General features: G+C 38.3%; 1 protein-coding gene across 2 annotated transcripts; it reads left to right on the forward strand.

Annotated features, from left to right (window-relative positions):
* The first annotated feature begins 7,951 nt into the window (after positions 1 to 7,951).
* Positions 7,952 to 21,081, forward strand: LOC145989243 (uncharacterized). 2 transcript variants are annotated; one of them, XM_083124559.1, is made up of 3 exons: positions 7,952 to 8,146; positions 12,448 to 12,543; positions 20,850 to 21,081. In XM_083124559.1, the coding sequence occupies exons 1-3, from the start codon at positions 7,964 to 7,966 to the stop codon at positions 20,934 to 20,936; spliced, it is 366 nt and encodes a 121-aa protein (XP_082980685.1). In that variant the 5' UTR covers positions 7,952 to 7,963; the 3' UTR covers positions 20,937 to 21,081. The 2 variants fall into 2 exon arrangements, 1 of the variants encoding a protein (XP_082980685.1); XR_014441815.1 differs by lacking the exons at positions 7,952 to 8,146; positions 12,448 to 12,543 and adding an exon at positions 18,751 to 18,946 and having other exon boundaries at positions 20,850 to 20,967.
* The last annotated feature ends 2,515 nt before the right edge of the window (positions 21,082 to 23,596 follow it).

A 23,596-nucleotide genomic window follows, 5' to 3' on the forward strand; every position in this document is an offset into this window, starting at 1 on the left:
AAAGTATTCATTGTGTATTGCAACTCAGGGCCCATAAAGTGAACTAAAAATAGTACATATGTGCAAATATCTCTGCATTTAGATGTTGATGTTTGAAACAGTCCAGTTATAAGGGCATATTTTGTAAAATTTTGGGTCATAAGAGCATATTTAATTTTTTATATTTTGGTGATTTTTAGGTCATAAAAATCCTAGCCCTAGTTATCACTATGATATGAGTAAATTAATTTGTACCCATGAGATCAGTTTTATTATGTATTTTTTTCGTTGCTCCTCGAAAAATTATCTTTTCATAATTTTAGGCACAATCTCGGGCACTTCATGCAGCTGCAATAAAATTGTAAACCTATATAAATTCAAAGTCGAGAATGATCTTGAGAGTGGGGGAAAAATCACAATTAGTGCATGAAACCATGCTCTCCTATCGTTCCTACAAACTAAAACCATTGTTTAACAGTAGAAAAGCACAAGTAAATAGACAAATAAAACATATGAATGACAACTATTCAGTACATAGGAGGACTGTCCAAAATGCAGCCTGAGAGTTGCTTCTGGCTTGCTAAAGTTTCTTTAGTACTTATGAAACCTCATTATTTTTATTCTGAGGTATTATCTTCGCTGAAAGTAAAATGCAATGAGACCTGCAACCAACTGTTCCATCGGCCTCATTGGCAGTACGCATGAAAATCTTGAAGTAGCCTGGTGTATGCAGGGGGAAAAAAGGTTGTTTCTTTTAAAGTAATAATAGTATGCATGCACAATATCTTCAAGACACTGAAAATTGCACTGGCAAAATGTCCATTTTTGGTAACAAGAAATGGAAATTTTTAGCCTGCTACTCATCCTATATGAAGAAAATCTAGTACTCTGGATAATTAATTTGAGCTATAATCATAATTCAGATAGTTACTTATTAACTTCATAGTGTCATTATGAATCAAATTTATTTTTAAAACATTCCTACTTACCGACTTTTACGTAAAAAAATCCTCCTTATTTTGTACTTTGAAATTTTTTTCGTAGTTAACAAACATTGTTTTGGAACATACTGGAACCAAGTTGTAAAACGGTCCCATACACTTCCATCTTTGAATGTTAGTTAATCATGTCTGCTGCTGGTCGGGAGGGAAGAGGAGATGCAGCAACACTGGGTGCTCTGTTTCTAACAACACACACAAAAACCGATGGTTGACTACGATATGCATGCAGGAGTAGCGCAGGTAAAGAATGCATGAATTTTTCATACATGTTAAAAACATACCTGGTGCTAAATCTCTCTCCCATCCTCACAACCTAAAAGTGTAATCAAGGCCAAACCTGTGCATTAGACCTGACTTCAATACCTGGTTGAAGCAGTGGTTCAGATCCTACTAAACTGTAGTTTCAGTCCTGATTAGCATAAGTGGAATTAAAAACACACAAACCATCAATTCAGTTCGCTTACAGGTGTTTCTACTGTTCAATGAAAAAAAAAATCATCAAAGGAGTATGTGCCCAAGAATAAATTAATGCAGAAACTGACTTCACCACTATCATGCAACAATAAAGATGTGAAGCAGTCCAAATACATAGACTGGCCATTTTCATTTACAGGCTAACCTATATTTGCCCACAAGGAGGAGGCTCCCTTTGTTTTTAAAAAAGTTTACTTTGGTGGCCCCTTCATTACATAAATGAACATATGAAATTAAATAAATAGCTATGAAAACGTATCGAATGTTACATATTCCTCAGTAAGATTCTGCTAATTCTTACTAAATGTATGCACGTATTCTACTTGAACATAATCATTGCAGAGACTACACAAATAATGATTTTGTTATCTTATTTGCATTATGTGAACAGTGTACTTACTGTATTATGTCCCCATATTGTGTTACTTTGTATATTCATTAAACAAGTGAAAGGTGTAACAATTCTTTTGTGTAACAAAAAAAAAATCACTAGATTTTTTGAAAGCAAAAATGTTTTTTTTTTAGATTATACCATGGTAATGAGTGTCTATATAATACCTAAATAAAAGCAATCATTCCTTCCTCTCCTTTCATTAAGTGAAACAAGTGTAATTCACTAAAAATCATGTAAATTCAGAATAAAAAAGAGGCCACATGTGAAGTACATGTAGGTTCAAATCTGATGACACCACCATCAAAATGCCAACTCACGGAAGGTACCCTGCTCACTTTATTAAAACTTATTTTCACATTTCCACATTTTAACAATTATTTCCAGGACATTCTGTAATGGTTCTATTTCTTTTACTTACATTTCAGTAAGTTTTTAATGATACCAACCTTGCGTTCTGAAGTCACTGCGGGATGGTTTCATTGTTAGGCTAAATGCATAAGTTGTTAGGTTAGGCTTATTAGTATTAGCTCTCTGAGCATAAATAATACATTTGCAGTGTATTTATGCTAAGAGAACCAAACTTAACAACGTAGGCATATCACGTCTGACGTCATAACACAAGGTTGGTATCGCCATCTGTGAGAAGGAAGACCTCTCGGAAATACTTAATCGTTGGCTCCTATTTTTTTAAGAAAAAAATCTTACATGCAACTACCTGTTGTAGCAAATTGGTGGTTAAGAATATGGAAAAATCCAAATAAATATAAGTAGACACTGGAACGCACTTTTCACAGTAGCTCTTGGATGTGCACTTTGCATTATGTGCCACTCATGTTAAAACTTGCTGAAACACATGGAGGTACTTACCCTGAAGCTGTTTTAGTTAGTTTTCACCCCCACCCCCAAATATAAGTTTTCTATGGAATATCTTGGTAAAGTCAGAAGTGTCTTCACCACAACATGTGAACTATACTGCTAAAAAGAAAGTCTTCAATATTCAATATGGAGAATTATTTCCACCACCAAGGCGAGCATGTAGGGCTATTTTCACCAGGTGTTGAAGATCAGAAATTACACAATCAGGTATTGAAAGTATTTATGGAAGAAATTTTAATGCTAACAGCCATAAACCTGAGCTGGGTAAGACTGCAGAATATGGGCTGCTTAGGAGGAACGTGGTTCGTAATTTTTTGGTAATGTTTTGTAGTTAGTAATTGGGAAAAGTAAGTTTGAAGGTACGGAAAATTTTATTTCTTTGAAAAAACTAGAAATACCCATGCAGGTTGGGTGCTCTTGGAAGGAAAAAGTGACATGGTGGTGTGAAAGCAAAAAATTCCTACGTTGTTAGGTAGCTAGGTTTAGTTCTCTTAGCCTGAATAATAATTTGTCATTGCATTTATGCTAATAAAACCTAACCTTGTAGGCATTCCTCATCGAAATAATTAAAGTAGCTGTGCGTAATATGGACGCAAACTAATAGAGAAATGCATTATTTTAGTAGCAGGAAAAACATTTTTCATTGTGTTTATGCTATTGGAACCGAACCTAACAGGCCTAACCTAACCTTGTAGGTATTCCTCGTCGAAATAATTAAAGTAGCTGTTCGTAAACAATATGGACGCGAACGAATAGAGAAATGCATTATTTTAGTAGCAGGAAAAACATTTTTCATTGTGTTTATGCTATTGGAACCGAACCTAACCTTGTAGGCATTCCTCGTCAAAATAATTAAAGTAGCTGTGCGTAAACAATATGGACGCGAACGAATAGAGAAATGCATTCTTTTAGTAGCAGGAAAAACATTTTTCATTGTGTTTATGCTATTGGAACCGAACCTAACAGGCCTAACCTAACCTTGTAGGCATTCCTCGTCGAAATAATTAAAGTAGCTGTTTGTAAACAATATGGACGCGAACGAATAGAGAAATGCATTATTTTAGTAGCAGGAAAAACATTTTTCATTGTGTTTATGCTATTGGAACTGAACCTAACAGGCCTAACCTAACCTTGTAGGCATTCCTCGTCGAAATAATTAAAGTAGCTGTTTGTAAACAATATGGATGCGAACGAATAGAGAAATGCATTATTTTAGTAGCAGGAAAAACATTTGTCATTGTGTTTATGCTATTGGAACCGAACCTAACAGGGCTAACCTAACCTTGTAGGCATTCCTTGTCGAAATAATTAAAGTAGCTGTGCGTAAACAATACGGACGCGAACGAATAGAGAAATGCATTATTTTAGTAGCAGGAAAAACATTTGTCATTGTGTTTATGCTATTGGAACCTAACCTAACAGACCTAACCTTGTAGGCATTCCTCGTCGAAATAAAGTAACTGCGTAAACAATATGGACACGAACGAATAGAGAAATGCATTATTTTAGTAGCAGCAAAAACATTTTTCATTGTGTTTATGCTATTGGAACCTAACCTAACAGACCTAACCTTGTAGGCATTCCTCGTCGAAATAAAGTAACTGCGTAAACAATATGGACACGAACGAATAGAGAAATGCATTATTTTAGTAGCAGGAAAAACATTTTTCATTGTGTTTATGCTATTGGAACCTAACCTAACAGACCTAACCTTGTAGGCATTCCTCGTCGAAATAAAGTAACTGCGTAAACAATATGGACGCGAACGAATAAGAGAAATGCAATATTTTAGTAGCAGGAAAAACAAAACAAATGACAGCAACTGTGCGTAAACAATATGGACGCGAACGAATGGAGAAATGCATTGCTTTTAGCAGCAGGAAAAACATTTTTTACATGCAATAATATAATAGTAAACGGAAAAGTAACACCGGAAAATGGAAGTAGAAGGTACGTAATTTGGTTAGTCTATTTAGAGGCAAAAAGCAGCCCATGTTCTGCAGTGAGACCCTGAGCTGCCTAACCTAACAACATTAGCATTCACTGACATAGCAGCAGCAGTCCATATAAGAATACCTGGTGGTATTTTTTCAAACTCCATGAATATAAATGCACACTAACGTAAGTTTGATTCACATCAACAATTATATCCATGTAAAAGACCAAGCCAGGTCATAGATCATACACATGCAGAGTTTTAAAACCTGGTGAAAATAGCCTGAAAGCTAGCTTCACAGTGATGAAGCAAGTCCCTCCATTATAATATATGGTTGTGCTTTTAAATATATTTCCTGTGTTATTTCCACCTCAATATATTCTCCTGTTTCATGCCTACACCTTAGTAAGGAAAAAGAACAAACCAAATAGAATTACTCTCTTAGAATTCATTATTCCACCCATTTATACACTAGAACCACGTATCTTAGCACACTACATGAAACCACAAAGCAGCCACAAATAAACACTAATCAAAACAGATCATCACCATGCTCCCTGCATTTGTGTAGATTCACATAACCACCATAAAAAGTATGCTATTGTCTTCACTCCCTTTTGATGTACATACTATTACTACTAACACTATACACTGTCTGGAAACACAATCTTCAATGAAATCATATATCATCTTTATATAAAAAATTCTTCATTCACTAAAACTGTACGGTACATAGAAACAGAATTGACCCCTTTCACCTCTATGGAGATTCACTAACAAGGTAACAAAAATCGACCACACTGAAACATTTTTTCAGTATTATTGTTGCAGAAAACAGGCAGGGTATTCTTTTCACATATAAAGCGAAATGTGTCCTTGCAGTCCAGACTTTCCATTCCATTCGACACCTGTGAATATCTGTAATAAAAAATAAAGAAATTTTAGTATTTTTATAAAAAGAAAAATACATTTACAATCACAGTCTATACTATAATATAAATTAAATAACATTTTATATCTCTATGTATTTAGTGAATGACCATCAAACCACTCTTTCACAAGCTTGAACTTTTAAAAAATAAGAATTTGGGCTATAAAGGCAAAACAAAAATTAAAGATATAGAAAGATTCAAAATAATACCAGCACTTTTAATTTTAGTATAAATATGTGGTCAATTTATCTAAATACCATGTGTGCGCTGTAATGTTTATTTGGTTTCCCATTTCTTTCAATGATAAATTTGGTCTCACTTGTCTGTGCACACACCAAAGCATAGCATCATTTTATTTTCCACCCATGAAAGTATATATATATCCCCATTTCATATATTTGCTTAATTTGTTGTTACATAGGAACTAAAATACACGTGAAGTAAGGAACTACACACACAAATACGTACCTCTCTCTTATATAGTATGTATATCCATCGCTTTTTTCCAGCATATTCGGTGAAACATCATTACAAACTGCTTCAAATAATTATCTATCTTCATAGTTTCAATTTTTGACAACATTAACCCGAACTCGAACGAACTATTATACTCTAGTTCGACGTCAACGGTAGCAGTCAGCCTACACTCAACGAAACCAGGCCGGACCAAACGGACAATCGTTATTTCAAATTCGAATACACTCACGCGATGCTGCATTCATTTGCTATAGCTCGACCACAAGGAAAAAAACCTTCCGTCCAAAGCGTTCGCGCAACTTCCCTGCCGTTATCGGTGTTCGGCGCAGTGTTGCCAGGTCAGATTTGAAAAATTCGGGAGATTGTTCCTTGAAAACCAGAAGTTCTGCTACAAAATCAGATGAACTAATAGTAGCGGATGAACGACGTTCTTGGGGGCTAGGGGGAGGGGCGGCATAGTTGTGGGCACTGGGGTGGGGCAAGGGGAGTGGCGCGCATTGTTTACGGTGTAAACGTCACAGATACTTTCGTAACAATGGTGCTAAACCCAGCACCCTGTGTTTGGCGAAAATATACCGAAGATCTCCATTTCAGGAGTGGACATGTTTCAAACAAAAGAAAGTAAACCGCCCGAAGGAACCGACCAACATCTTTCATCTCTTCCGCATTTTCCGGTTAGAGGGTGAGTGGAAAACACCCTCAAATTTGCCCTTTCTCAGCACCGACACAAGGGGTTTGCGATGCCTCTATTATCGCGAGGAATTTTTATGACAGGAAACGGTAGAAAGTTGTGTTCACAGATGAAGCTAACATGCCGCCTTTCGTTGTCGGCGATTTTCCACAATCTTTCAAGTCGAATGCTAACAATAACAAATCAATTTGCCTTCTGCTGGTGTTCGGTGTACAGCTATCGATAGGGGTGGGCACGCGTCCTGCACCATAATGAAAAAATGCATTACGTATGTGAAATATATTTGGTGAATTAGACAGCATGTCTTCCTCGATAATTCAAGATAGCAACGCTTATGCTAGGGTGCCACCCATCCTCCCCATCTGGTAGAAATACACGCACACACCCACAAACAATACATGTATAACATAATTTGCCCACGCTACGAAGTCAGTGTTTCTACCTAGTAAGGCAAGGACGTTTTTCACAGTGTCTGCGTCATTTCATCAGTTTTTCTTTCATCCATATTGTGGTACTTGCCCGTAGAGGCACAAAAGCGACGTAAAATAACTAAAATAGAAATAGAGTTTAGGGTGGGATAAAATACAGCCATCTAAAAATAGTAATGTAGTAAAAGTAATAAAATAATTTCCTAGCACAATTGAGTAGCGTTTGACATAATTTCACAGTTCAAACAGCACTTTTCACGGCTGAGTGGAGTTCCACTCCACATCTCCCCTCCATGTTCAAGTAAAGATGAGCAGGAAACGTGTTTTTGAGCTGGCCGTTGGAGGTTCCATAGCAATAGTGTATTAAGGAATTCTCCCGAGAAATCAATAGGCCTGGCAACGCTGACGTGAGCCGGCTGAATGTTCCTTCCCCCCTGCCCTTTCCCGCACCCGCCGGCGCGATGTGCTTCTGCGCAGGTTTTTTTGCTTGTGGTTCCACTATAACAGTAGAGCGCATGTTAGTTCACTGTACCTAAGGTGCGACGTCGCTAGTGTCGCAGACCTCGGGGGATGAAGTGCGCATGCGCGGCGTAATTTCCATTTTTAGGCGGACTCGGCGCTCTTTCCGTGTATACTTTTTGGGTTAACCATTCCCTTATTCATGATTAACCTAGAAGCACAAAAGCGACATCAAATAGAACAACCCTCCAATTCCATTGTTGACAACAATGAAAGGTTGACTGAGTAACGAAATTTAGGAGTGTCCGTGAGAAAGATGAGCTGGTGGTCGGTGTTCGATCTCCTGGGAAGCCTCCTCAGGCCCCTGCTGTGCGGGGACTCCCCGCTGACCATAATTCCTTTCGCCATCTACCTGGTGTCGGTCGCCATCTTTCTCTGGCAGGTGGTCAGCTGCGGGAGACCCATCATTCCGGCCATCGCCAGGGAGATCATGGCACAGGTATTCTATCCGAGGGGGGGGGGGGGATATTGCCGTTTTCACTTCAAGTGACTACAGACCTTACCGTTACGTTACGTCCTTTCGCATCGCCCTGGAAATTGATATCGTTTATTTCAGGCTACAAAAAAAAAGTAAAGCAGAAAGCTTCTTATTGTTATTGTTGATAACAGAAATAAACTCCATTTAGTATCCGAACAGAATAACCAAAGTTAAAGCTGCGTTAGATTAAAAAAAAAGTGTAAAATGCAGCAACCTCAGGTTATTTTTTCATATTCTACCATTTAAACCAAAAATAAATGGTTCCACAGTTTTCAAATTGTCAAAAAAATAAGAGTTATAAGTGAGAGGTCAAACAACACACGCCGGACTCTGTGGCCGAATGGTGTGTCGACCTCCGTGGCGGAGTGGTTAGCAGAGCGCGCTGCAACGCCAGGGGTTCCGGGTTCGAGTCCCGGATAAGGCATGGGTATTTGTGCATCCAAAAAAACGTGAAAAACTGAGAATACTGTAAAAATTGAAAAGTGTAAAAAGTTGAAAAAGTGTGAATGACGGGGGATACCACCGAGTTGGGGTATTCCTTTTTTTAGAAAAAAAAAGTGGTTAGCACATCGCGCTGCGACGCCAAGGGTTCCGGGTTCGAATCCCGCTAGGGCTTGTTGTTTGTGAATGTCCATTCATCAATTGCATCCTTTCATCACTCATCCCCATCTTCGCAAATTAGCCAAGAGGCACAAAACGCGAAGTAAAATAAACTCAATCAATCAAACAACATACATGTAGTAGCTAAAATTTCCTCCTAACCTTTTAAACTTATCGTGTACGAGGTACGTAAAAGTTACTGTAAACCAACTGTTCGAAAATGAAAAACACTCCTATGGCGGATCGAATAGATTGATGTGCTTTATTTTACTTAGCTTTTTGTGTCACTTTTGGCTAATTTGCCAAGATGAGCATGAATGATGAAATTGATGTGGTAACCACTCCGCCACGGAGGCCTGCGGTGGATCGAATAGAAAAGTCTCCCCAAGGATATAATAATAATTATTACGGCTTGACCCCCTTACAAAAATTTCTGTCAACGCCCCTGCGTCGAAGTCGTCAGAATCGAAAGTTTTCCGAGTAGATCCGTTGCCACTTTTCCCGTCTTGAAAACATTAAACTTCATTATAGGTAATGGAGGTTAATTTTCCATTTATTACCTCTTTATTTTTATATTTAAGAATGCATGAAGTCAATTTTAATTTAATAAAAATTATTATTAACTTTTTAATATTCATATAGGTGAAATAATGAACATATGTAGCAAGGGGAGGGAGACCGCCCGGGGCCTCCTGTCCCATGGCCTTGATACGAAAAATGTAATAAATAGAAGTGGGAAAAAAGATGGAAAGGGCTAATTTTGGAGGTCAATAAAATTAAAACATTCTGTTTCTATCTGGCTTTAAATTTTAGTTTAACGTTATATACCCTATAATTTATATGAATATGTCAAATCAGAGGCGTAACATACAGGCAGGCGAGCACTAAGCCTAAGGGGATCCGGAAAAAAAGTAAAAAAGATTCACAATTGAGGACTCAAAGTGGTAAACGTCGTTAGTGCCAAAGCGAAAGTGTTGGAAAATCGCATCGTTCCGCACATCAGCCCGTAAGAACGTTCACACTAGTGACCTCTTTACATGCCCTTTGAACTACTTAGAGGGCTACCAGCCACTTTTCACGTTTACCACATTATAAAGCATGGCACATTTCACAGTTTGACGTGGAAAAAGGTGTTTGAATTATTTTGGCACATACAGCGTTTACCAATTTTAGTCTTCAACTATCATCTAAGTCCCGAAATTCAAAATTAACAAAGTGAAAATGGCTATATCTAAAAAAATAATGTACCAATAAGCTGTACCAAAGATTCCACGCGTATGGAACAAATGACTATCGTTTTAAGATTTGTTGATATTGAAACCGTTTGTGTGGAGGAGCCAGCCTCCTAGCTAGATATTTTGGCGGCCTAGGCAGGATTGGGGTTTAGTACCAACTCCCCCCTCCCTTTTCCCCCGTTCTACCAAATCACCGACAACTTATGTGCGTCCTTCGATATTTTATTTTTATGCCATGGTTTGTTATATTCTCATCCTTCAAAGTTTTAAATGAGGAATCAAAGGAAAACTCATTAAATAATATAGGCTATATTTAAATATTTGTAGTCTACATTTCTGATTTTCTTAATAGCATATTTAAGGATATTTCAGTTATGCCTTACTGCCTGAAAAACACATTTAAAAACGTAGAGGAAAAGGTCTAAATATTGGCCCCCTTTTTATGTTGCAATTTTCGGAGGAAAAAAATAATATATCAAGCACGTGCCTTTAACATACATATCTACAAAATATATACTTAAATGTAATAGCATGCTAAAGTGTAGAAGGTCTCCATTTTTTAAAAGAAAAAGCAATTTACAAAAAATGGTAAAATTATGTATTTGAAAATTGTGGTCTAAATATGGGCTACTAGTGGAAATATCACAAAAAGCAATTAAAATTTAAAAAATAGTCATTTATCGCTAAAAACTTTATAAAATTCATATTTATGAATAATCTGTTTAGAAAATCACGCGGAACGGAAAAAAATCGAAATTAAGAAAAACATCCAAATATTTGCTGAAAATGTGACCTCAACATTGGACCTCATGTCATAGCCCATATTTAGACCATCACGCTGTTTTTCTTCAATTTATTTTCGCTCTCTGTGGAACATATTTCACAAACAAATCATGGCATTATAAAAGCCCACATTTGTTTTATGCACCGCTAAACCTATACAAAGCAGATGAGAATTTAGAAAACGCTGAGTTAAAACATACCTGCAGAAAGTTTTCGGAGGTCGCAATTCTATAACAGCGTCCAAGGCCGAAACTAACCACCACTTTCTCTTGCGAATTGGCGCGCAACCTTTGTCCTTGACAGATAACCAGTTCCAATAGCACCTGCCAGGCTGCAGCACCCGGGAGCTCTGATAACTCCAAAACCCATATTTAAACCTTCGCCCATATTTAGACCTTCTCCTCTACTATTACTACTTTGGTTAAAAAGAGTTCCAGCAGTGTGTTACAAGAATACATCCCTGCCAAGTATAAATTTCTCCGTAGAATATTATTAAATGTAATTTTCATCAGTAATTTATTATTATTATTATTTAAAATTATAATCTGCTGACGTATTCCTGAAGACTTTGTATCGATTTACATTGATATTTCAAATTTAAAGAATGGATATGGGTCTCGCATTCTAATTTCGCCCAGGGCCTCGCGATATGTTGCTACGCCATTAAACTTATACACAGTGGTTCGGATCTCAATTTAAATTGGACGTTCAGTTCCGATTAGCTTGTTTGAGCAAAAAGTGAGCATTCATGTGTATACTTATATTTGTAATTGAAGAGGTAGCGAGTACTTCCATACCTAAGTAACCACACTTACATGGCGTTGAGAGCACGCATGTCTTAAGAGCCAGTCTTTAATGTTCTTCCAAAAGTGTCAACAGACGAAAAAACATATCGACCATTCATTTACCTGATCGAAGAATAGACTCTGTACTTTTTTGTGAAAGTGCCTAAAAATGGTCAAACAGAATGGTTGATTTGTGCTTGTAATAATCCAGACATGTTAAAATATATGATCGTACAATCCTGCGCCATCTCTTGTACTTTCAACTGAAGTCCAACTATAAACCTTTTGTGTGTAGTTTTAGTTAAATTTGCGTTTTGTGGCAGTGCTGAAAGAAACTTGATTTTCTTCTCCAGATATCAAGGTGTTAAAATATGTGAACTTTGTAGAATTTCATCTTGGTTGGTAAAAAATTATGTTCCGATTTCAATATTTTTTTTTATGGATGGAAAAGGCAAAAAAAAAAACGTCAAACACCGTCTTCTGTTACTACAATGACATCAGTCATTACAGCAACCGATTCTGACAGGCCACAATGGGAGGAATTTGTAATTTTGTTTACGAGTGCTATAACTTTGTAACATTTGTGAAAGAAATTTGCTGAGTTTTTTCTTTTTATCAATACCAACTGTTCCTACATATACATAAAATTCTAATTTAAAAATATTAAAATCGGTAACATGAGTTTGACTAAGCCTGTAGTATTACAGTTGTGAGAAATCGAATGGTAGTATATCTAGGTACCGTATCGCTTGGGTACGATACGGTACAGAATGACTCTGTGGGAGTAGAAGCAGCCTTCTCGAAGGAAAGTCTTGAGAAAATGCAATTAATACGGAGAAAACCACTTTTATTTCCGCAGGAGATGGTGTTCGTGTGGATCCTGAGCCAAGCCCTCAAGTTCTGGACGTGGAGCGTGTCTGTCGTGGATGCAGTCGTCGAGATGTACACGGAAGAGGTGCTCTTTGTGGGTTTCTTTTCTACTTTATTCGCGGGGGGGAGTGCAGTGTTGCCACAATATGAGGCCACAATTTCCCTTGCCAAGGGGTAAAATTTCCCTTTTTGCACCAATTTTTCCCTTCACCTAAGTAAATTATATAATAATAATAATTAGTAGTAGTAGTCGTAGTAGTAGCAGCAGCGTTATTAGTGGTGGTGTTGGAAGCAGTAGTAATACGTAGTTAAGTATTCCTTTGAATCTGTTATTCGTTTGAATAAAAAATATTAAAAAAAAAATACATTTCAGTTTCATCACTTTCTGACCAGATGTCCCAGGTTTGGTCAGGAATCCATTTAATGGTTAATCCTCATGACCTCCTCGTTACTATTTATCCAAAGATGCATAAAAGCAACGTACAATAAACTTAAAGGGGCAGTAACAAGTAGGAATAGTAAAATAAATAAATAACATGTGGATATGAAATCCGAAATTAACAACCTGTAATAACTGTAAAAATTTCCCTGCAATTGTGTTATTTTTCATCGAAATTCCCTTTTCCCTTAGGGCTAAAATTTCTGTCCGAATTTACCTGCAAAAGGGAAATTTCCCTTCATGTGGCAACACTGGGGGAGTGACTCACTACTTTTAGATATAAGGAATGCTCCTAGTTAAGAATTTGTTTGATAAAGTATACCCCTAGAACAGTGGCGTATACTGAGTCCAATATCTGGGCTATCACACTAGTCACGCGGTCCAAGGCTATGCGTAAGAAATCAGGTTGCCAACTCGTAAGAAATCAGGTTGCCAACTCGTAGGAAATCAGGTTGCCAACTCGTAAGAAATCAGGTTGCCAACTGCAGAATCAGCATCATCATCTCAGGTATATTATTATTTACAATTTCTGATCGATTTTCCCCCTGTATTATATTATCTCGACTTCAGGCTTCTCAGATAGCCCTGCTCCAAGCATAGGAAAATTTGCATAAGCATGCCCCAGCTGGAGGAGGAATTTACAGAGGACAGGGTTCTTGCTCATTCCAACACACAAAGCGCCTTCTCACGTTTACTTGGCACCACATTTGAGACTACTTCCTCCTTCGCGTGCCGTTTCCTACAAAACTTGGGAGAGTTTTTCGTTCTAAGTTAGAACGAAGCTAGTCCGAAAGCCCACTCATCCAAGCCATAAGAGGCTTTCTGTTTTCTCCACTCGCTACTGAAAACAGCGCTAGGAGGTGGTTGACTTTGAAAAGTTGCGAACGCAACCTCATTCGACGAGAGAGAGATACTCAGAAACGCTGAAGTAAGGAAGTAAATGGAAGGTGATGTGGCCCGGAACATTTGATGTCTTGAAGAAATGGCATTCATTGTATACATATAATAAAAATGAATTGCATTGCACATTAATTTGGGTGTGCACAGTGTCGTAGCAACATATCGCGAGGCCCTGGGGCGAGATTAGAATGCCAGCACTCCCCCCCCCCCCCCGCACTTGCTTCGTGGCAGGTGGAGCTGCTTTATTATTAACATATTAAAATCGGGAGTGCACGGTCGAGAGAAAGAAGACAAGACAAATTGATTTTTATTCAAGAAAATAACAAATGGGTGAAAATATCCACTCAAGTCATCGTGATTTTTTGCGCAAATGTTTCACATGAGAAATTTGACAATAATATTTACTTTTTCCGGGTCCCCTTAGGATTAGAGCTCGCCAGCCAGTATGTTACGCCCCTGATTTGAGATATTATAACGTTTAACTAGAATTTAAAGCAAGATAAAAACAGAATCTTTTAATTTTATTGCCTACAAAAATTAGCTTTTTCCCTCTTTTTCTCCCTTACTTTTATTTTTTTTGTATCAACCCCATGAGACGCGAGGCACATTCAGGCGCGAGGCCCTGGCCGGTCGCCCACCCCTTGCTACGCCACAGTGTGCAAGTGTGCGAATAGACAGCAGCCGCTACTGGTTCTAACGGTATCAGAGTTACGGCTATTCGCAGCATAGTTTATCTGTGCTGAATTTCCAAAATGTTTTACGGATTTATGAATCACGGTGTATGTACCAAACCCAACTATCCTAACCCAATGATATACAGAGCATTCCCTGACATTCGCTACGAGACTCGGCGGCAAGCGGCCCGGCATAAGCGCTTGTCTTTCCCGGTGAACGGGTCAGCGACAGTCGCTAGAGTCGGCTATTAAAATTACAGTTTTCATATTGTGTACTAACCTTGACTACAGAAGGTGTTGAAAATGATGTCCCTCTGCTGCAACACATTTCTGGCATCTCAGAAGGAAATTGGCATTTACACGTGCAAGTTCGTCTACTGTAATTCTCCCGATTTCTTGTACAATACTTTCTAACTCACGGATTGTCTTTGTATACTTTATTTCCCCATTTTTCTTTCCACTTTTATTCAGAACTGACCCTGTTACTCTAAACTTTTTTTACGAGATTTGATATAGTGGTCCTATGTGGAACGGGAACACCAGGAAATTTCGTTGCAAAACGTCGTCGCACTTCTCCACAATTCCTCTTTCCGAAGTAACACTCGACAAGATAAATCCTTTGTTGTAATGTAAACTTTTGTGGTGCCATAATAAGCCACAATCTTCAACACACTGACACGACACAACACAACACAACTTCCGAGGGAGGATTATACTAGCGTCAGTCTGCAAAGTCAAGAGAAAGGGAAAGAGAGGGAAGGTAGGGAGAGCGAAAGAAACAGACTGTAGCGTGCGACTGTTCACCGTTCACCGGGACCCCGTTCACCGGGAAAGACAAGCGCTGATGCCGGGCCGCTTGCTGCCGAGTCTCGTAGCGAATGTCAGGGAATGCTCTGATATGGGTAGATAGCTGACTCGCCGCGGACGAGTGAAGAAGCCACATACGGCAAGAACCCGTTGGCTGTGTGCGCGGTAGCCGTAATTATGGTTATTTCTTGCAGTTCATATCACTGCATAACCCTGGAAAAGCCAGGGTCGGATGTTTCCTTTCATAGATATGCATTTATCAATTGTGTACCTACATTTCTACTGTGAAATACGTAATTATTTTACGTATATGTTACTACTTACTAGAAATGGGAGAATGCGTGAAAGGAAACCAGTTCGTGTTTCGCTCTGCATATTTGTATACTTTATGTTTATATTGTGTAACAAGAATAGGCGCTGACTTTCTGCCCCTCAATTTCTCAAGAAGTACAGGCTATACATTATGCGTAAAAATATTTTAAATTTTGACCGCCCTCCCCCCCCCACTAAATATTTATATGAAGTTACGTCTTCTGGGGACAAACCACGTATATAATAATAATAATATATCTTTATGTTATGGAGGTATTAATATTTCCCAACACCCTACACTTGAGATCGAAGTTTTATTTGTGTGTTTCCTGAATGAAAAAGCCAAGGAAGACAAGTATTTCTTTTTAATTCATGGCATGGCATTTTTCTCATGACGGCATTTTTTTTTTTGTTTAATAACCCCTGGATTAGTCGGTTAACTTGTCAAACAAAATGCAACTTAGGTAATTATTTATTTTTTATAGGATTAAATGTGGCAACATTTTTCAAAGCTTCTGCGCAGTTTGAAAAACCCCTGTAATTGTCCGTTAAAACTTCTTTAAAAGAGGCAACGGAGGTTATTTTATTTGGAAAATGTCCAATTAACATGAGTTTTGTGAGATTTCAAAGAATTTCAGATGTACAAAACCTGTTAACATTACAAACGTTTTTATAATTATATACTAATAAATTAAGCGAACTGAATGGAATATTTTATGTTCAGGCACGTATCCAGAAATATATTTCATAAGTTGAGGAACCAAATAATAACAATAATGTTTAAAATTATACGTTAATATAATATATAGGTTTATTCATAATTGATTGATTAATTTTTAGTTTATTTTACTTCGCGTTTTGTGCCTCTTGGCTAATTTGCGAAGATGGGATGAGTGATGAAATGATGAAATTGATGAATGGACATTCACAAACAACCAAGCCTGAGCGGGATTCGAACCCGGGACCCTTGGCGTCGGAGCGCGATGTGCTAACCACTCGGCCACAGGGTCCGACGAGTTTATTCATAATTATGTGTAAATAAATTAAGATTGTATTGTTCCTATTACATGAATAGATAAAAATAATAGATTTAAGAATAGAGATATAACAGGTTGTAGCTTGCGCATAGTTAAGATCGACGAAATTTATGTTAAAACAACTTTTCTGGCAAGGAACAAAAAAATAAAGAATGGAATATTTTTTTGAAAGGATACAGAATGGAATATTTATTGAAAAGCAAAAACAAAACTATATTAGATTCACTTTGATACGTTCTTGTAATTATACGCGTCGTATTATTTTACTATTAATAATACTCAGCGGTGAACGATGAGACTCGGTGAAGTACACAGACTCCTCTCAGGTACAGGGATAGTGTTAGGCAAAGACAATATTCACAGCACAGAGAAATAAAACCACATTACTGCAGTATGTATAAACTGAAAGGTTTTATTCTTTATTTATTGCAATTATAATGCAAATGTATTTGAGACGAATGCGAGGATTTCGCTTTGTCGATGAATTGACTCAACTAAAACGCATAAACTCAATGCGTGGCTATCGGCAAGCCTATGATTACATAGACCTAGCTTGCGCCCCGAACTACCACACCAAGAGATATGCAATGATAACTGAGCCAATATTTGCTCTTTAGCCTTTTATTTCCAAATTAATCCTTAGGCTAGCTTTATTATTTAACGTAGAATAGTTGCAGTATTGTGCATATCATCAATGCATGGCTATCGGCGTACCTATGATCACATAGGCCTAGCTTGCGCCCCGAACTACCATACCAAGATGTATGAACAACACCGAGGAGTTCTTTTTAAGTTTAAAAGCTTCGTCGATCCGTGGCGAAAAGTGCGATGATTCTTACGCGATATCCTCGCTTTTATACTATTTTCGAGAACACAGATTAAAGTACAGTTGAATCACTCACTATCTACAAAAGGATACTATCAACAAAACTGACATCTATACATCTTTAGAAATACAAATTCGTATAGTGCACTCTTGCAAACATGAAGATACATTAAACTACTCATAACAGAGCATAAAATACAATAAACATTAAACAAAAGATATATATTACAAACAGGGTGCATTATTACATATAATAAAAAATAAATTACGCTTTCCTTCACAAAAATAAATACATTAGTGACATATTTTCTACTGGTGACGTCACATAAAAATGTGGATCATATCAACTTAACGAAAAGTAAAGTTCGTGAATAATATCTTATGCACATTATTATAAATAGTAGTGTGCATAAATCTTCTTTGGCACTGCCATACAAAGCCGTATGATCGCAATATAATCCTTGCCTTCCAGTAAGTTCTGTGGAAATAAATAAACAAGTGGTAAACAAGCACATTTTCATTATTTTTAGTACTTGCTAAGTCTTTCGGGGGGTGGGTCCGGACTCCCTGGACGACCTTAAATACGTCCTTGTTTATGTTGCATTAAGGCAGTGGTTCGTTTAGCCTACTAATTATAAACTTTTCGATTACTATCTGCAAAAAAAAAAAAAAAAAAAAATACACTTTACATGGTACGCCAATTATTTTTGCTTGACTTTCCATTAATTTAATAGCAGTGAATTAATTTTATTGCATAGAAGTAACTCACAATGTGTTACAAATTCATTTTCCATCGTTACAACATTCTTACCAACACAAAACCTGTAAAAAAAACCTCGAAATTAACATTCGTAAGCATAGCTGGTAATGGAGGGTTCCGCTCTTCCTGCCGTACATGGCTGCGCGCATGAGTTGCTTCACTCGCGACCGTTGGGGAGAGGCGAAGTCAGCTATCTACCTTATATATATATCACTGCTTTAACCTAAGCACCACAGATGATTTACTACCCCCAAAAGCAGTGGCGTGCCCAAGGGAGGTTTGTGGGGGTTATAACCCCCCTTTTTGGCCCAGTATTCCTAAAAAAGAAAGAACGTCAGAGATAGAAAAAGATGGCGAAATGAGCGATGACTACCGGAAAAAGTGTACATAACCCCTTCCTTTCAAAAATCCTGAGCACGCCACTGCGAAAAAAGCTACCAGCAAATGGCAATGCTTGAAACAGTTGCCTTATTGTTAATTCTCGCCAAGAAAGTTGAAAGAACGATTACAACCTGCTTCTTCTCTTTCTACAGCTTTCCGGGCCATTCCCGAAGCAAAATGCCACCATTTTTGGATCGAGGGGTGCATCAAAGGGAAGGAAGCTCCCTCTGCCTCTAAGGGTCCTTCTCCACCCTCAAGCAATAAAAATCACTCTGTGCTTCGCCCTGGCGCTTGTCCCGGTTTTAATTCTCCAGCTGACCCGCAGACGACGACACGGGCAACCACTCTTTTGGTAAGTTTCCATAGTTCATCCTTTCTATTGGCTATTTTGATGGGAGCAGGAAAATGTTTATGAAGCCTGGACACTTTCACATCCAACGGGTCGGTAGGTACCAGGGCTTGCCCTGAGTTGACGACTACCTAGGTCTGCTCGAAAAGGTTTATTAAGTCCTTAGTTCTAAGGCCATGTCCGAAAGGTGCAAGACCGTACTTGAAGGGAGAATCCTCCGAGTATGCTCTTGGAGTGTGGTCTTCAAGTCGTGCGCTGGAAGTGAAAGTCTTTCGAATTGCACTTCGACTGCAGCGCCAAATACGATCAGCAGATAAAACTGAGAACTCGTTGCTTTCCCCGCGTTTTAAACACGTGTTTTTCACCATAGAAATCACGTAACATTTTTTGATTGATTGATTGAGTTGGTGTTAAGTCCACTTATACATACATTTACACACATTAGAAGAACTTCAACCAACTTTCTGGCTTAATCCTGTTGTGCTGGCTTTGTACCTCCTTGATTTGAAAACAAATGAACAACGAGAACGGAAATCACGTGACCAAGTGTGCAACCATACATGTTCCAAGCTATGGTCTCGATTGCTTGTGTACTTGGCGCTTTCGAACCGCACTATACCGCGTTTGTTAGAACCTGTCCCGTTTCCCGCGCTAGGGATCGCTCGACAGTTTCGGTGCCAATGAGAAACGAGGAAAAAATCGTCTGCTGGGCAGCGAGGAGCGAATGAAAGCCAGAAGAGAGGCGCTTACGTAGACGCTGTTGCCACGTTGCGCATTTTAATTGGCTGCCTGGCTTTGACTTTCCCCAGCACCGAGAAAAGCCAGCGATCAGCTAGCGCGGGAACTGGGACAGGTTGTAAGAAACGCGGTATAGGTGACGTCACTTTAGTAAAGACCATACCTCAAGTCTGTACTTCGTACCTTTCAGACACAACCTAAGACAAACTTTAAGCTTTAGTGCAGGAGATACTTCACCACAAACGGCATGTGAAAATTCACCAATGAAACCACATCTAAGTAGACATTTCCGTCCCTAGCATTGGGATGGAAGACGTGTGTGAAAAGTTACCCTTGCACATTGGAACATGCCGTGGAGGTTGGGTGTGAAGTTTGGGGCTCAACATACCCAAAATCCCGGCCATTTGTGGAGTTGATGCTCCACGCTCCGACCCGCATTTAAATTCAGTGTTGCTCCCAGATACTCATCCATTAGATGCTGGGTAAACTCCAGAGACACTTGATGCAGGGACAAGGTCGGAAAAATTCCCACCTGAGATCACTCACCTCGTGGATCGAACCTGTAGTCTCCCTTTGGTAGTTTTAAGTGCAACCAACCACATAAGACTCAAATATTGCGTGCGTGTGCATGTGGTGATGGTTAAAAAAGCAGTCTTCCACGAGAGAAACCCGAAAATTGTCACTAAAACAAAGAATTATTTCTTGGACAACCCTCGTACATAATGTATTATGCATATTTGTTTGATGCTGACTGCAGCCACCAGGCCTATTTACAGCACGCGTCTATATAAAATTGTAATCTAGATTATAAAATACATGTATCCACATAAAATATTTTGCACTAATGGTAGTGAATGGTAATAGTGAAAGCGTAAATAGGTTGTAAAAATTGTTTACTCATTTCGAACTACCAAGTCTTACGTGCTATTTACTATATCATGGAGTAAATTAATAGGGAAAATACAATTGTATAATCTGAAAATTTAATATATGTCACTCATTATAGTTTGCTAAAATTTTATTTAAAAGTAGTTTGTAATGATATTTTACTTCCACTTTTTGCCTTCTTCGATAAAGCAATTATACGTTGAACTTTTCATTAAATTGTAATATTCTTTACTTTGTTATTCCTGTCTCTAATAACAAAAAACTTTGTTCTTGGCTTCAGGTTGAACGGCCAACACTGGGACAGGTCGGAGCTAGGCACGGCAGCCTTCTACCTGGTGAGGCCTTTTATGCAGGAGGAACCACGTGACCCTGGGAGGAGGCACGTCGTCACCAACAGGGCCTCCACGGGAGACATCAGGGGCGGGAAGGTGAAGGAGCTGCGTCCCTCTGTTTCGGCCTAATATTACAACCAATTCTATACACCAATGGCTATCTCTTATAGTTACACATGTTCGAGAAACGTATTGAATAAAAATGCTCTAGTAGTGCTAATTGGTTGTTTCTAAGTCGTACTTAGTAGGTATGCATTTGTAGCCTCTTTTTTTATCAATTGAATATCAGTTTTTGACATATTTTGACAATTTTTTGTCGATGTTTTAGCGTTTAGCGATGTTTTAGTAAAATTTCCCTTTTTTCGCACTCGTACTTGGTAGGTATGCATTTGTAGCCTTTTTTTTATCAATTGAATATCAGTTTTTGACATATTTTGACAATTTTTTGTCGATGTTTTAGCGTTTAGCGATGTTTTAGTAAAATTTCCCTTTTTTTCCCACTCACACTTGGTAGGTATATCACGATCTTACGTGATATAACTTAACCTATTTATTTTATTACGTGCTAAACTACACGAGAGCCTCTACGTGCTTTGACCTACTTTTAGTAGTGGTAGAAGCCCGGTTCTGAAACCGAAAATGGGGCTCGGAGTGGGGCTCGACTTAATGGTTTTCTCTTGTAAGGCATAAGCCTCATTTTCTCGCAGTGTTGCCAACACCTCACTCGATCACGATCTTACGTGATATAACTTAACCTATCTTACGATTTTTTTTACGATCTTCAGTGATATAACTTAACCTATCATTTATTTTTTTTTATTTACACACCGAACTAACTTACATTATATTTTATATAACCTAAAAAAATGTATTGATTTTTTTTTAGTATGTGGCAATTTTTTTAGGATTTTTTTTTTTTAAAACTGCTCCGTGACCCTCTCGTTCTTCACGTCATGGATGAAGGACTTCTCGGCGACCAGGATGACGCTGCACAGAGTATCGGCAGGCAGCGCGTCGTGGAACTCGCAAACGATCTTGATGTTGGTTCGATCGTTGACCACCACCTGCTTCCGTTTCGTGGTATTGATGACGAACATCGGCCTGTGGGTTTTGAATTCGCTGGGCGTGTAGTACATGTCGACGTTTCCCTCGGTCACGCGCTTGTAAGCGGTGTAAGCTTCGTAAAGTTTTAGATAATCATCTTTGGTCATGTCGAGGTTGTAATTCTCGCGCGGGAACACTTCGTTCCTCCCATTCTTGAGATAAACATTTTTGATCTTGGAGTCGTCGAATTCGCAAACAGATTTTTCCTAAGTCTTACCGTTTCCAAGATAACCCCACTTCCGGTCGCCATTTTGGATTTCCAAGCATATGTTCTATTCATATTTTACTTACATATAGGTGTACATGATGAATCACCAAACAGATTTTTCCTAAGTCTTACCGTTTCCAAGATAACCCCACTTCCGGTCGCCATTTTGGATTTCCGTGCATATGTTCTATTCATACTTTTTCTCACATATAGGTGTACATGACGAATCACCAAACAGATTTTTCCTAAGTCTTACCGTTTCCAAGATAACCCCACTTCCGGTCGCCATTTTGGATTTCCGATCATAGATTCTATTCATACTTTTTCTCACATATAGGTGTACATGATGAATCACCAAACAGATTTTTCCTAAGTCATGAATTGGAGGGTTCTATGACAACCTATATTAATTCTCGTAAGAGAACAGAAAACACACAAAAAAAAAAAAAACAATACTGTGGTCACTACAACAAATAGTCTTCTTCAACCCCAATCCAACAACCCAAAAATCATCATCCTAACTAGAACCATGTAACTATCTGCCATCTGTTAGAGGTTTTGTGAACTAAGTGGTGCTTTGTTTGTGTGTAAAAAAAAATGCAATGCTTTTTGCACTTGGTTATCATCACCTAACATGTTATTAATTGTTTTTTTTAAAATTAATTACAACTGAAAACTAATAATTAATATTATCTAAAGTTACTAATTAATATTATACAAGTAATTGATATTTTTTTTTTGTTCTTGTTGGGTAATTATAGTTGTTGCAAAATATAAGCTCTCGCGTATGACAGTTTCTGAGTTTTGTTGGGTATATAAGAACAATTATACACAACCTCTCTCGGTTCTCCTGCGTAGCCGTGCGTGTTAAGGCGTTCACTCGTTCTTGTCATTGTTCGTTCTACGTGTGGCCTATAGGTTCGAACCCGGTCGTGGTCGAAAGTCTTTCAGCGTGTCTAGGAGTCTTTAACAGTGTGTATATTTACTTCTCTGTGTTGAGTCTACGGATTCTGAACGGGGTTGTTTAATGTATATGTTGTTCTTGATATATATATATATGGTGTTCATGTATGTATCCAAAGCACATTGGAAACAATATTCGATCATTAGCTGCGTTCAACCACTGCTGCGGTGGAGTGACCACCCCCTGTCCCCGGGGTCCTATTCCTGTCCCAGGGCTCGTGTTCCCGGGAGTCCCTTTCCCCTTGTCCCTGGACCCCTGTCCCCGGGGTCTTATCCCTGTCCCCGGACTCGTGTTCCCGGTTAAGTTAGGTTAAGTTGTCTAATGTCTATGTCTATGTGTAATGTCTATGTCCATGTCTCTGTCTTTGTAGGTTTTTTTTGTCCTAAGATTTTTTTTAACGCAGGACTTGGAAAAAAATT

This window comes from Lepisma saccharinum, chromosome 6 (genome assembly GCF_977018435.1).
Source record: "Lepisma saccharinum chromosome 6, izLepSacc3.1, whole genome shotgun sequence".
Taxonomy (NCBI): Eukaryota; Metazoa; Arthropoda; class Insecta; order Zygentoma; family Lepismatidae; genus Lepisma; species Lepisma saccharinum.

What these genes read in the sequence shown, in the direction of transcription:
- LOC145989243 (XM_083124559.1), top strand. Translation starts at nt 7,964, where the DNA reads ATGAGCTGGTGGTCGGTGTTCGATCTCCTGGGAAGCCTCCTCAGGCCC. An exon ending in CCAGGGAGATCATGGCACAG is followed by an intron (nt 8,147 to 12,447) that starts GTATTCTATCCG and finishes TTATTTCCGCAG; the next exon opens with GAGATGGTGTTCGTGTGGAT. An exon ending in TCGAGATGTACACGGAAGAG is followed by an intron (nt 12,544 to 20,849) that starts GTGCTCTTTGTG and finishes TCTTGGCTTCAG; the next exon opens with GTTGAACGGCCAACACTGGG.